Source organism: Trichosurus vulpecula, chromosome X (assembly GCF_011100635.1).
Source record: "Trichosurus vulpecula isolate mTriVul1 chromosome X, mTriVul1.pri, whole genome shotgun sequence".
NCBI lineage: Eukaryota > Metazoa > Chordata > Mammalia > Diprotodontia > Phalangeridae > Trichosurus > Trichosurus vulpecula.
In genome coordinates this window covers 656631-669880 of record NC_050582.1, presented here as the reverse complement: position 1 = coordinate 669880, position 13250 = coordinate 656631, and the positions used below count along the sequence as shown (strand labels likewise).

General features: G+C 51.9%; 1 protein-coding gene across 3 annotated transcripts; it reads left to right on the top strand.

Moving 5' to 3' along the window:
* The first annotated feature begins 4509 nt into the window (after nucleotides 1–4509).
* MON1B (MON1 homolog B, secretory trafficking associated) lies at nucleotides 4510–9093 on the top strand. Of its 3 annotated transcripts, none has more exons than XM_036739773.1 (6): nucleotides 4510–4589; nucleotides 4805–5010; nucleotides 5238–5312; nucleotides 6300–7107; nucleotides 7237–7384; nucleotides 8216–9093. In XM_036739773.1, the coding sequence occupies exons 2-6, from the start codon at nucleotides 4815–4817 to the stop codon at nucleotides 8420–8422; spliced, it is 1434 nt and encodes a 477-aa protein (XP_036595668.1). In that variant the 5' UTR covers nucleotides 4510–4589; nucleotides 4805–4814; the 3' UTR covers nucleotides 8423–9093. The 3 variants fall into 3 exon arrangements, with proteins under 3 accessions (XP_036595668.1, XP_036595666.1, XP_036595669.1); XM_036739771.1 differs by having other exon boundaries at nucleotides 5238–5564; XM_036739774.1 differs by lacking the exons at nucleotides 4510–4589; nucleotides 4805–5010; nucleotides 5238–5312 and adding exons at nucleotides 5535–5564; nucleotides 5748–5855.
* Nucleotides 9094–13250: the final 4157 nt, after the last annotated feature.

Genomic DNA, 13250 nt, shown 5'->3' with positions numbered 1-13250 from the left:
ACGGGGAAGAGAGAGGTAGAATGGGGGGGGAATTATCTCACACAAAAGAGGCCCAAAAGGAAGTGCTTTTCCAGTCAAGATGGGGGCATGGCAGGAAATGCTTGAATGCTCTCATTGGAATTGGCTCAACAAGGGGATGACACATGCACTCGGGTATAGACATCGATCTTACTCTACCAGCAGGTAGAAGGGAAAAGAAATAAGAGAAGAGGGGATGAAAGAAAAAAGGGTGGGTTGGAGGAGGCTGTGGTGAAAAGCAAAAGACTTTTGAGGAGGGACAGAGTGAAAGGAGAGAGAGAGAAGGATAAACAGGGGAAAAGTAGGATAGAGAGAAATACACCATTGATCATCATAACTGTGAATATGAATGGGATGAACTTACCCACAAAACAGAAGAGGACAGGAGAATGGATTACATCATTTAACATAAAGGGTAACACCATAAGCAAAGTTTACCTGTCACATGGATGGAAAAGGCAAGAATGTATGACTAAACAAGAGACAGAGACCATTAGGGAATAGAAAATTGATAATTGTGCTTATATTAAGTTAAAAAGGTTTTGCACAAACAAAACCAAAGATTAGAAGAAAATTGAGAAAAAAACTTTTACAGCAAGTGTCTCTGATAAAGGCCTCATTTCTCAAACATATAGAGAACTGAGTCAAATTCATAAGAATACCAGTCATTCCCCAAATTGATAAATGGTCAAAGGATATGAACAGGCAGTTTTCAGAGGAAGAAATGAAAGCTAACTATAGTCATAAGAGAAAATGCTCTTAATCGCTATTGATTAGAGAAATGCAAATTAAAACAACTCAGAGGTACCGAATCATACCTATGAGAATGGCTAACAAGACAAAATAGGAAAATGATAAATGTTGGAGAAGATGTGGGAAAATTGGGATACCAATGCACTGTGGGTGGAGCTGTGAACTGATGCAACCATTCTGGAGAGCAATTTGCAACTATGCCCAAAGGACTATAAAACTGTGCATATCCTTTGACCTAACAGTATCTCTACTAGGTCTGTATTCCAAAGAGATTTTTTAAAAAGGAAAAAGGGAAAGAACCTATGTGTACACAAATATTTATAGCAGCTCTTTTTGTGGTGGCAAAGAACTGGAAATTAAGGGGATGCCCATCAGATGGGGAATGGCTGAACAAGTTGTGGTATATGATTGTGATGGAATATTATTGTGCTTTAAGAAATGACAAGCAGGCTGGTTTCAGAAAAATCTGTACTTACATGAATTGATGCTGTGTGAAGTGAGCAGAACCAGGAGAACATTGGGTAGAGTAACAAATACTGTTTGATGATCAGCTGTCAATGACTTAGCTATTCCCAGCAATACAATGATCCAAGACAACTCTGAAGGATTTATGAAAATGCTATTCACCTCAAGAAAAAAAAATTGTTAGAGTCTGAATGCAGAGTCACCAATCAAAAGATTTTTTTCTGTTAAAAAGCATTATTTTCTATCCCACGTCAACCCCCCCTCCCAAAAAATATTTACAAGACAAATAATATCAAATGAGACAATATTTGCAAATATCATCCTATTTGAGACTCACAACAACCCTACAAGGTAAGGGCTATTCTGGAAGGCTGAAGACTGAGTGTGCTTCCTGGCAAGAAGGTGTTTGGAGCATAAGAGTAGTTTGGTGAGACCTGTGACTTTGGGAAATGTTTTGGTATCTATATGGAAATGGATAGGCTGCTAAGACTGAATTATGTGGCTAGTAAGGGTGACAAATAATGAGGCCCTGAACTAGGAGGGTGGCAAGCAAGGGATAGATCTGACAGATGATGTGCTAAATCTTGGCAACTGAATAAATTTTGTGGTGTTAGAGAGAGGGAAAAGCTGAGAACAATTCTGAAGTCTAGAATCTGGGAGACTGGAATTATGGTTGAAGAATTGTTTCCAGAAATTTGTCACTGTTGTAGTCACTTGACCCTGTTTGCCTCAGTTTCCTTTTATTTAAAATGAGTTGGAGAAGGAAATGGCAACCCACTTGAGGGTCTTTGCCAAAAACCCCAAATGGGGTCATGGAGTCATGTCAATCACGGGCATGACTGAAAAACAACTGGACCATAACAAAAGTAAGGATTTGGAGGGTTTTTTGGGGGGGGAGTTGGCTATGTTCTATTTTAGACATGTTGAATTGTAGATGGCACTGAAAGTGGATTTGGGGGAGAACATAATTTACTCCATTATGTCTTCTATTTGCCATTTTATTAGGTAATGCCTCTTCACATACCTCAGGGAAAGGTAAAGGAAGCAAGGTGGTGAAGTGGTTAGATCCTGGAGTCCTGAATACCTAATCTGACCTCAGATCTTACTAGCAGTGTGGCCCTGGACAAGTCACTTAACTTCTGTTTACCTATTTCATTGACTGTAAAATGAAGACAATAATAGCCCTTACCTTGTAGGGTTGTTGTGAGTCTCGAATGAGATGATATTTGCAAATAATTATCGTTTAATATTATTTGACTTGTAAATATGTTGTCATCTTTGGAACTGTGAGCCACACATGTCCATCACCCACTGGGGATGTGTGCCATATTCTGTAAATTTCCTTGTCTGTCCATATCCTGTGGTGGCTTATTTTGGACAGCAGCTAGTAAGGATCCTGAAAATTCTCCCACCACCAAGTAGAATGGAAAGTCTTGGAGTAGGGATCATTTGCTTTTTGGCTTCTGGAATATCAGCAGCAAACAATTCACTTCTCTCCTGATGCCTTCCCCCCTACCCCAAGTCCTGGTGTTTCTGGAGGACTCCTTGGGGGCTGGAGCTCTCCACTTCAGGCTCTTGCCTTCAGGCAGCCTGGTCTTTGCCTTTTCTAGGATCTTGGAAGGAAGGGCCCAGGTGTCCTGAAACAGGCTTGAGAAGAGCTAGAGCTCTGGGGCCATTCAGGGAGAGGACTGGAAAAATAAGGTGATGGAGAAAGAGCCAAAGACAGAGTGAGATCAAACGATCATGGGAGGCATTCAGCCAATCCCCAAGTATTTGTTCAGTGTTCACTATGTGCCACTTTGCTTGCTGCTGTTTGTCCTTCCTTCTCGAAGAGGACCCTGATGGGAGGAAGAGGATACCATCACGTGCAAATGAATTGGATTTCAGTGAGGTGGGCTGTGCAGAGACACCAGCCTCACTTTCTCCTCCAGAGCCAGAGGCCAGATATAGATCAGGATGAGGGGAGATAGCCCAGGATGCAGTGGGGGACCTTGGCCTTTTCAAGCTAAGGTCTTTAACAGGTCTCAGTTTGACTGAGGCAGCAGTCAAAACTTAATTAAGAATTGAGGCAGAGAATGGCATCTTTAAAAAAAAAAAAGATAGATTTGGGAGGGCTAGACCCTCAGGATTTCTGGCCAAAACAGAAACAGTTGCTATTTGCACTCGCTCTGAGCCACCAGGGCCCGAACAAGGACCAAGTGACACTTGGGCTGGGACCTGTGATTGGCCAATCAAGGAGAACCAGAGTGATTTGGGTTTAAGGCTGGTCTTTAAGAAGAAAAACAAAAACTTTCAGAGATTAAAATTTACATTCCCTTTGGGCAGAGAGCCCGAAGGTAAGTGTGGTAGCCTACGTGGGTCCCTGTGCGCCAGCACTCCCTTTGCTAAGGATGGGGGTTACAAAGAAAGGTCAAAGGTTCTGGGAGACGGAGCGAGGCAGACCGGCCCTCACGCAGGAGAGATAGGGCCGGAGACAACACACTGCAAGGAAGAACGCGAGGGATTGACTAGCAGGAAAGCGAAGGTGCCGGAAGGTGGCCGCGGAAGGGGCTCGGAAGTCCAACGGTTCCAAGTCGCGCACGCGCGCGCATGCGCGCGTGCACCGCCCAGCCGCGCCTCCCGGGTCGGACAGCCCAGAGAACGTCCTCAGGTCGGAGGCCAATGGTAGCCCGCGGCTCCAGGCCAGGCGGAGAGGACCCGCCCCTTGCGGCCCCAGTTCCTAGGAGCGGGAGAGGGAGGGGCTAGCGGATGCTGTCCTGGCGCTCGGAGCTCTCTCATTGGCCCGCGAGAGGTTTCTGGAAGGCAGACCCGAAGGGGGGCAGGATCGGCCTAGGCGGGCCCAGGAAATAGAAGACGGAACGGAACGGGCGTTCCCAGCCTGCCCATTGGCCCACGGTACTACGCGCCGGGCCGAGTGCCAGGCTGGCGAAGTAGGCCCAGGCAGCCCTGAGCGGGAGGGAGGTGGCTGGGCTGCGGAACCGAGGCCAGCTCTTTTTGTACCCGACAGGTCCTGTGGGCCACAGGAGGCGTCCGTCAGATCCCGGGGCGGGACGGACCGCAGTCCAGGCGCCGTATTGGCCGAAAGGACGTCTGGGGCACGTAATCCCACCCCCGGAGCTCGAGGATTGGAGACCGCGGATCTTCACCCCGGGGCTGGAGGAGGGAGGGGGGAGGGGCGGGGGGCGGGGGGCGGGGCTCGGAGCCTACGAACTCAGGCCCCGGCCCCGCCCTCAGCCCCGGCCCCGCCCTCGGCCCCGGCCCCGGCCCCGGCCCCGCCCTCGGCCCCGGCCGGGCCCGGGCCCAGGCGCCCTGCACCTGCCCTCTTCCCCCTGACAGCGGCCCTGAGGCCCAGGGTGAGTCCTGAGCGCCGAGGCCAGAGCCGGGACCGGGGCCAAGGCCAGGGTCCGGGCGGGGAGTGGGGAGGGCTGTGATGACGGGGGGTGGGTCGGGCGGGGAGTGGCCATTCCTGGCCCCATTTGTCTTCATCGGATCAGGGGGTCAGTGGAAGGCAGGCAGGCAGGCTGGAGGAACCTCCAAGCGCTTAAGCTTTGGGTTCTGCCCAAACCAGGGCTGCGGAGATGGAGGCCAGAGGAGGCGGTTGCAGCGGCTCCGCCCCGGAAGCCCCCAGCGAGCCAGCGAGGTCTTTCGAGTTTGCCAGTGACGAGGAGCCTTTGGGAGGCCCCGGCAGCCAGGAGTCTTGTGGACCTTCCAGGGCTGATGAGGAGGTTCAGGGGGCCCTCGCTGGGCCCGAGCAAGATGTCCCCGCCCACCTAGGTGAGCCTGGTCACCCACGCCAGCCGAAGCTGTGGGCCCCACGAAGAGGGCATTAGGTTTAGTTTGAGAGGGCTGGGTGCTAGCCCCAAACAGCTTAGGAGAACTTATCAGGGACTACAGCAAACCCAGAAAGGCTTCTTGGAGGAGGGGGGCTGAACCGATGCTCTGTGCCTGGAAAATGGACAAGGACAGTCAACAGGAGACTCACGGAAGGCCTTTTATTTCAGGTGTGCATGAGCTTTCAGGCCAGACCTCCTTGGACAGGAAGGATAACAAAGGAACCAGGGACTCAGGAAAGCCAGGTAAAATGCCTGGCAGTGGTGACACCAGCCAAAGAGGGGAATTGTCGACTCCTGGACCTCGAGATGAGGAGGATGTGACAGCCGAGGGCTGGCGCAGCAGGCGAAAGCATGTGTTCGTGCTGAGTGAGGCTGGAAAGCCCATCTATTCCCGATATGGCAATGAGGAGGCCCTGTCTGCCACCATGGGTGTGATGATGGCCCTGGTATCATTCATTCAAAGTGGGGACAATGCCATCCGTTCTATCTACTCAGGTAGGGACCACCTTATCCTGTTTCCCCAAACACAGTTACACACACACCTGTTACCTCACCCAAGCCCTTCCTATCTTCCTAGCAAAGCCCAGAGAGGCCCAAGGTGGTCTCATCCAGGGTTGTGGAATCATAACTGGAAGGGATTTGTAAAAAGTCCTTTGCTCTCACTCTTTCCTTCTGAAGCATAGATTTCAAGCTGGAAAGACATCATGGACCATCTAGGCCAAACCCTTCATTTGACTGATGAAAAAGACTCCAAGAAGTATGAAAGATGTGCCCCAGGTCACACAGGTAGTAAGCAGCTGAACTGGGGACAGATTTGAACCCCAATACACTGGCCTCCAGTCCAGTGCTTTTTCTATCATGCTAGGCTGTCTCCTAAAGCTACTCTGAATCCCATTTCCATAAGAGACTCATCTTAGAGCAGGATCTGAGCTCATAAGTATAGTAGAGACTTCCAACTCAGAAAACCATATATCAGACCCTAAATGCACTTAAAGATCATCCCCACATCTTTCCAACTAGGCAGCAGGCCCAGTGAGAAGAATGAACTTGCCCATGGTCACGCAGTGAGTCACTGACAGAGCCACCCCAATTTTTTCCCTTGGAGGTTTGAATGTCAGGAACTGGCACAGGGTAAACTTGCTGGGGAGAGAGTGAAGAGGCTTACATGTTTGCCCTGGTGAGAACCTATCCCCTCATCTTCTTCATTTGCTTCTCCTTCCTCCATGACAGATGATCGAACATTGGTCTTCTTGCAGCAGGGCCCACTAGTGCTGGTTGCAGTGTCCAGGACCCCACAATCAGCAGCACAGCTTCGGCGTGAGCTTCTAGGAGTGCATGCCCAGATTGTGAGTGTGCTAACCCGGGCTGGTGTGGCCCGAGTATTTGAGCGCCAGAGGAGCTATGACTTGCGAAGGCTACTGGCTGGCTCGGAGCGAATCCTTGACAGCCTGCTGGACGGGGCTGAGCGGGAACCAGGCTTCCTGCTGGGTGCTGTTCGATGCCTGCCCCTGCCTGCCCCATTCCGGGACAGCCTAGGTACCCTCCTGCAGCGGGCCACAGCACCCAGCCTGGCCTTCTCCATCTTGGCTGCCGGCCGCCACCTGGTCACCGCGGCACAAGAGAGGGCTGTCCTGGAAGACTGCCGCCTCGACCCAGCTGATCTCCACCTGCTCTTGAACTTGGTGGGAGCATCTTCTGCTTTCCGGGCTGGGGAGGTCTGGGCTCCCGTCTGCCTGCCCCGCTTCAACCCCGATGGCTTTTTTTATGCTTATGTCAGCTACCTGGGTGACAACACTGACTATGCTATCTGCCTTGTGCTCCTCTCGACTGACCGAGAGGCCTTCCATGCTCTGGCTGGCTGTAAGCGGATAGTTGAAGAGGGCCTGCAGGCCCTGGGGGCCTCCCGGGTTCTGGCTGGTGGAGGAGTAGGATTGCCCTCCTATGGGGTCAGTGCAGTTGGTGCCCCCGACCTACGGCACTTCCTCTACAAGCCTTTTGACATCCCTGACAACTATCGACAGCTGCCACAGTTCACCAGGTGACTGTCAGATCATCAGTTCTGGGAGGGCTTCCTGGAGGGAAGGAAGGAGGGAGGTGAGGGAGGGAAGAGGAAAAAGGGGAGAAGGATTCCTTTTGACTGTCCCTTCTAACCCCCATCTCCCTCCAGCCCAGAGATGGAGGGCCCATATGCCAGTGAGTGTGAACGCCAGAGGCTCTTCGACCTCTACTACCACCTGCACGGGCGGCTGCATTCCCCATCAAGGCCGCTTCGGCTCATTTACCACGTGGCTGAGAAGGAGACCCTGCTTGCTTGGGTGAGCCAGAATACTGACAAGTTTCAGAGCAAGTTTGGAAGAGCCAGAACCCCCTGAAAAGGAGGTTTCCCTAACCTCTGACTTTCTGGGGTTTACAGCATTCAAATTAAGCAAACACCAAGCTTTGATGGTATCCAGGGCCTTTTGCACAGACTGCTCTGGGGGAGGGAGATAGAAAGCATTCACCACACTATTACAGGCCTGTTGCTCAGGGCACTGGAGAGGGTTAGTTAGCCAATGATCTAGTAGGAGGACTCAGAGCTGGGAGGGTGTTTAGTAACAAGATACCATCCCTTCACTTTCTAATGTGAGTCACATTTTAAAGTCAAATTGAAAGTCCCCAAACTTTATGTCCAATGAAGTGCTCCATTTGCTGCCCAGGGAAAGCTCAGCCACTCAGAATAGCTGGTGTTAAAGAGGGGCAGGGCCTTAGCCAGGTCATTTAGTCAAGACTTACTAGATGAAGCTAGTGAGGCGAGCTGCTCAGGAAATGAGAGCTGACCAATCTGGGCCTTCGAAGAGAGCGAGATGGGGGTGGCGGCTGGGCTAACACAGAGTCCAGCTTCTTACCAGCAGGGGAGCCCAGAGGTGACAAAGGAAATAGGCCTGGAGCTGGAAGGAACATTTGAGGTCACTGAATCTGACCGAGGGCCAAGGTGAGGGGTCACACAGCTCCAGAGTATCTCAGTCTTCCTGGTTCCATACCAAAGTCACTCTGTCAAAGGGCTTCTCTCCAACAAGGTTGGGGCTAGATGATGGGGGAGCTTTTACCAGCAGCCCAGGAAGGGCATTCAGGACCATCACAATGTGATTCTTGATCTCTCCTCCCAGGTGACACCCAAATTCGAGCTCTACGCCTGCTTTAACCCACTGGTGACCAAGTCAGGCGCTATCCACGCTGTGACTAAGCTCCTTCGTTGGGTGAAGAAGGAGGAGGACCGCCTCTTCATCCGCTATCCTCCAAAGTACTCAACTGCCCCTGGCCCAGCCCGCCACGGGCCCAACAGGACCGACTCTGCCCTGGACAATGGCCTTTGAGACTCTGCTGAATGTCCGTGCCCCTATTTGCACCTTAGTCTGCTGGCCCAGGGAATGAGAAAGTGTGATCCCTTCCCTGGCTTGTTTTGTGGGGTGGCTACCAGGCACATGAGAAGGGCCCCATTCCCTGCCCAGGGTGTAGAGGAGGGAGGCTTCTCCCTTACTGTCGCTACCTGAAGGCCAAGTGGCCAGGTATCCTCAGGAAGCTGTGAGGGCTTGTCTGTTTATGTCCGTAAGAGGCAGTGGGGGGAGGGGGGTGTTTTTGTCCATGTGTCAGCGACTTTAAGTGTGTGTTGGGGAGGTGGGGGAGGATCAAGCTTTTTATGGGTTGCTATGAGGCTGTGGCTCTGGGAGTAGCCAGGAAAGTCCTTTGGTTGGCTATGCCGGGCTGTCTCTGGGTAGGCCCGTCTCTCAGCACGCTGTTCTATTTGACTGGATTTGTCTTCAGTTTGTGTGTGAGTCACTGAGAGGCATCATCTGCCTCTTTCCCCTTGGGCTCAGCCAGGAATGGCTTCCATGTTCTGAATAGTTCCTCTTGGCCTTGGGGTCCACCATTGGACCCTCCCCACCCCCAACCCCCCTCTGCCTAGCCTTTGACAAGGGGTATTCTCTTGGCCACCTTCAGGCACTGACTTTAACATGTGTGGAAATAATAAACGTTTTAAAAAGAAGACTGGCCCCTTCCTTCGCTCTGCCCCACCCTCCTTCCTGCTCTCCACACAGGACTGAGGAGTGAGAGATGCCCCGGAATTGTCACCCACTGGGAGAGATGAGGGCAGCCCTGGCCTCCAGCTACTCCCAGGCATCTCCCATTTTAGCAGGGAAGCAGTGACAAGTAGCCATGGCACTTTGATGGACTTGGGGGATGCCAGCCTTGGAAGGACTTGGGACTGGCAATCCAACAAATAAGATACAACATATACACAGGAAATAGAGGAAAGGCAAAGCAGCTGGATTGGGGTGCTAAGATCCCAGCTGTTCCTGGACAGTCTTGGAACACGGCCATCTCCCAGTTCACCTCCTACCAGCCTGTTGTTCATCCATGTCTCTCCCGCCGCCCTAGGCTTTTCCCCCAGAATCTGACCTGGGCCTTTGGGCACAACTCCCTCCCTCCTGTCTCTTGATGACTTTTGACAAACCTTGGGTTGGATAGGAGGCAGCTGGGGCAGAGAAAGTGTGGGATTCATGGTCAGAGTACCTGGGTTGGAATCCTGGCCTTCCTTCTCAACATTCATGGGGCTACTCAGGTGTTTGGGGCTGAGGCCTTGGCACTAAAAGACACAGATGTAGGCCATGGAACAATTAACAAAAAGGTGATTTCCTTAGCCTGGCAGCAGACTGTTCAGGCACTATGTGCACCAACACCGAATCCATTTGCCCCTGTTGGGCCTTCCTAGGGAGTCCTGCCTGTAGACTCTGTCTTCTCTCTAACAAGCCCTTTATGCCCAGGGCTTTCTCCAGTGTCCTAGGGGACATTTCTGGACCAGACCCACTTCCCACTGCCACCCAGGCCATACCTGTGACTGCTCAGAGGCAAGAATTTGAACTTCCTGAATGTATCTCCAGCCACAGATCCTTTGAACTCATTCCTCAAGGGGTTAGCAGCTTCTCCTCCACCTCATCTCCTCTCCCCATCCCAGTGAGTCTGAACCCCCAACCACAAACTCCCATTTTCCATCCCCAACTGTCTTTACTGCCCCTCAGTCCCTAACCCTCCCCCCACTCCATGTCCCATGTCAAATCTGCCCACATCTTCATAATGAACCTTTTCTCCCTCCTGCTTTTGGTTGCACTTTCCCTGACTCAAGAATTCCTGAGCTCCCCGTTGCCACATCCTGGCCTTCCCTCTGCCAACGTCACTCACCAGCCTCTCCTCCTTTAAGGTATACACAATTGAAATTGATCATGGAATCCAGATCTTCCTGCTCATTCTCCCTCCCCTCCTCCCCAAACATTCCACTTCCTCAAAGAGGTCAGGGTCAGACTCACTCTTCTTTCTCAACTCCTGCCCTCCTCCTTCTGGTTTGTTGGGTCATCCTAGTTGTGTCTGACATTTTGTGACCCCACTTGGGGTTTTCTTGGCAGAGATCCTGGACTAGTTTGCCATTTCCTTCTCCAGCTCATTTTACAGATGAGGAAACTGAGGCACACAGGGTCACACAGCTCAGAAGTGTCTGAGGCCAGATTTGAACTCGGGTCTTCCTGACTGATGGAGCACGGCTCTCTATCCACTTTGCCACCTCATACCCTCATACTACAGAATGCCCATTACACTCCGGCAAACACTAACTTCCATCTATATTGCATTTAGCACCTTGCAAATATCATCTCATTAGATCCTCATAACCCTGGGAGGTAGATCCTATTATGATTCCCCTTTTTACAACTCAAGAAACTGAGGCAGAGGTTAAGTGACTTACCCAAGGTCACACAGCTAGGACGTGTCTGAGTAAGATTTGAATCCAGAACTTGACTCTAGGTCCAGTACCTCTTCCCCCCCCACCCCACCCTTGCTGTCTGCTGGACAGCGCATCTACTGCCTCCGCACCCGTGGCCAGAATCTTTGACGCTCACCCTCTCGTCTTGGAACCCTCAATAGTCCGGCCTGTCCTGCTCTCCCTCCAGGGCTTGTGCTGCAGCATCGCCACCTACTCTAGAGTGGGAGGTCCAGCATGATCCCTTCTTCGAGCCCCTGGCACCCACCCATCGGGCAGGTAAGAGGCACTGGCGCAGGCAGAAGTTGAACCCAGCTCTAGGGCCGACCCTCTTACTATGCTTGTCTGCGGGGCATAAACAAGGAGCTCCATAAATGCTTAAATACTTGATGATTTAGAGGAGCAAGGGTAGAGAGAAATTGGGAGGGGGTGGGGCAAAGAGCAGAGGAGGGAAGGGAAGGGAGGGGAGGGGCTTGGCCACTCCGCCCCACGGGGCCCCGAGAGCGCATGCGCACCTTCGGCTGTGGCACTCCCGGCTTCTTCCTGCCAGGAGGCGGCGGGGGGGGGGGTGGGAGAAGCGGGCTCTGCCTAGCTCTGCCTCTGCGCATGCGTCCTCGGCCCGAGGAGAAAGGGCGGGAAAGAAGGCTTGTGAGGCCAGGTCCGAGAGCGCGCGAGGAGCGGAGCCACGGCTTCCGCAAGGCCAGTCGGGCCTTCGCTGTCACGGGCTCCAGCTCGGGTGAGCGCCCCGCGCCGCCCCCACGGAGGCCAGAGGGCCGGCCTGGCCGAATCCGCGCCCCTTCCTCCCTGCTTTGTTTTCCAAAGGTTTTCCCTTGGGGGGGTCCCTAAATATTCTTATTGATAACCTCTTAAAACCAGTTCTTGGGGTTCACCCCACTTCTTATTGCGTCACCAGGAGCCTCCCTTACGATTCTCCTGTCTTCCAGAAGCATCCCGAAGCATGCCTTAATCATTTATAGCCGCAGTTTCTAAATTGTTGTCTCTCCCTGACCCCATTTGGGGTTTTCTTGGCAGAGATGCTGGAGTGGTTCGCCATTTCCTTCTCCAGCTCATTTTACAGATGAGGAAACTGAGGCAGAAGGGGCAAAAAGACTTGCCCAGGGTCACACAGCTAGGCAGTGGCTGAGGCCAGATTGGAACTCAGGTCTCCCTGACTCCAGGCCCAGCACTCAAGCCACTGCTGCGCCACCTAGCTGCCCCTAGCAAGCGGTCCATGAACCACACTTTGCAGGATGCTGCAGGTTCAAAGAACCAAGGCAATGCCCACTGAGCTCACCTCCCAGGGCGCTGCCTCTGCTTCCCATTAAACCCCCAGGAGAAACCTTCTCCTAGACTCACAAAATGTGAGATCCAACTCCTTCATTGCACAGAGGAAGAAAAAGAGACTCAGAGAAAGGGGCTGTGACTTGTCCAAGGTCATACAGGGGAAGTGGATGAGCAGTTTTTTGGTTTATCCATGTTGGGTGTCCACCCGATTCACTCAGCTCTCGCCTGTGGCTCCTAGAAGCTGTAGCAGGCGCGGCAGCCACACGGGCTAGACCAGGTTGAGGGTAACAGGCAGACCTCCGATTCATTGGTGAGTTAGAAGGCTGTCTACCCCAAGCATGTGGAGACATCCGTCGGAAGAACAGGCGGATGAGAACGATCTGTTCCAACGTCCGCGAAGGCAGCCGAAGCAGGCGCCGTGGAGCGCTGAGAGCTTGGTCGGACTCTGAGGACGCCAAGGTCATCCCCTGCATCCCGAGCCATCCCCACTCCTCCCGATTCTGGTCCTGGACTTCAATGGCTTGGGAAGAGAGAGTGAAGCTGAAGATTTTGTGCAGCTCAGCCTCAGATCAACACATCACTTCTGATGTCATTGGCCCTCTTCTAAATGAAGGACGACAATGATGATGACATCATCCTGACTCTAGGCCTGGCACTATCTGCTAAGCCACCTAGCTGCCCCCAGTAGGCATTTAATAAATGCTTATTGACTTGGCCCTTAGGCATCACTAGCCCCCATCCCAATGTATATTTCCTTTCAAAGGTTTGTTGTTGAATTACGACTTGAATATCCCCCTCCAAGTCTCCATTACTCTGGTATATATTTTTTAAAATTCATTTTGTGGTTATTTTTAAAAGGAGTATGTGTTCAAAATACCAGTAAGATGGCTCTTATGTTCTTGAATCCTATTGATTGTACAGTGACTCGTTTCCATTCCCTTACATACCAGGTCCCTGAAAAACCCTCCTATGTCCCAGCACCACCAATTTCCCTTCCCTTGGACAGCCAACTGTGGTGGAGCTCAGGAAAATTTGTGACCGGATTCAAATCTACCTCCAAAGTTGTCCTTGACCTGAGGTTCATAAATCTTAACATGGAAGGAAACTAC

Excerpts from the sequence above, each read along its gene's own strand:
- MON1B (XM_036739771.1), top strand. The coding sequence starts at position 4,815 with ATGGAGGCCAGAGGAGGCGGTTGCAGCGGCTCCGCCCCGGAAGCCCCC. Across the intron at positions 5,565-6,299 it reads CATCCGTTCTATCTACTCAG|ATGATCGAACATTGGTCTTC; the intron begins GTAGGGACCACC and ends CCTCCATGACAG. Across the intron at positions 7,108-7,236 it reads CAGCTGCCACAGTTCACCAG|CCCAGAGATGGAGGGCCCAT; the intron begins GTGACTGTCAGA and ends ATCTCCCTCCAG.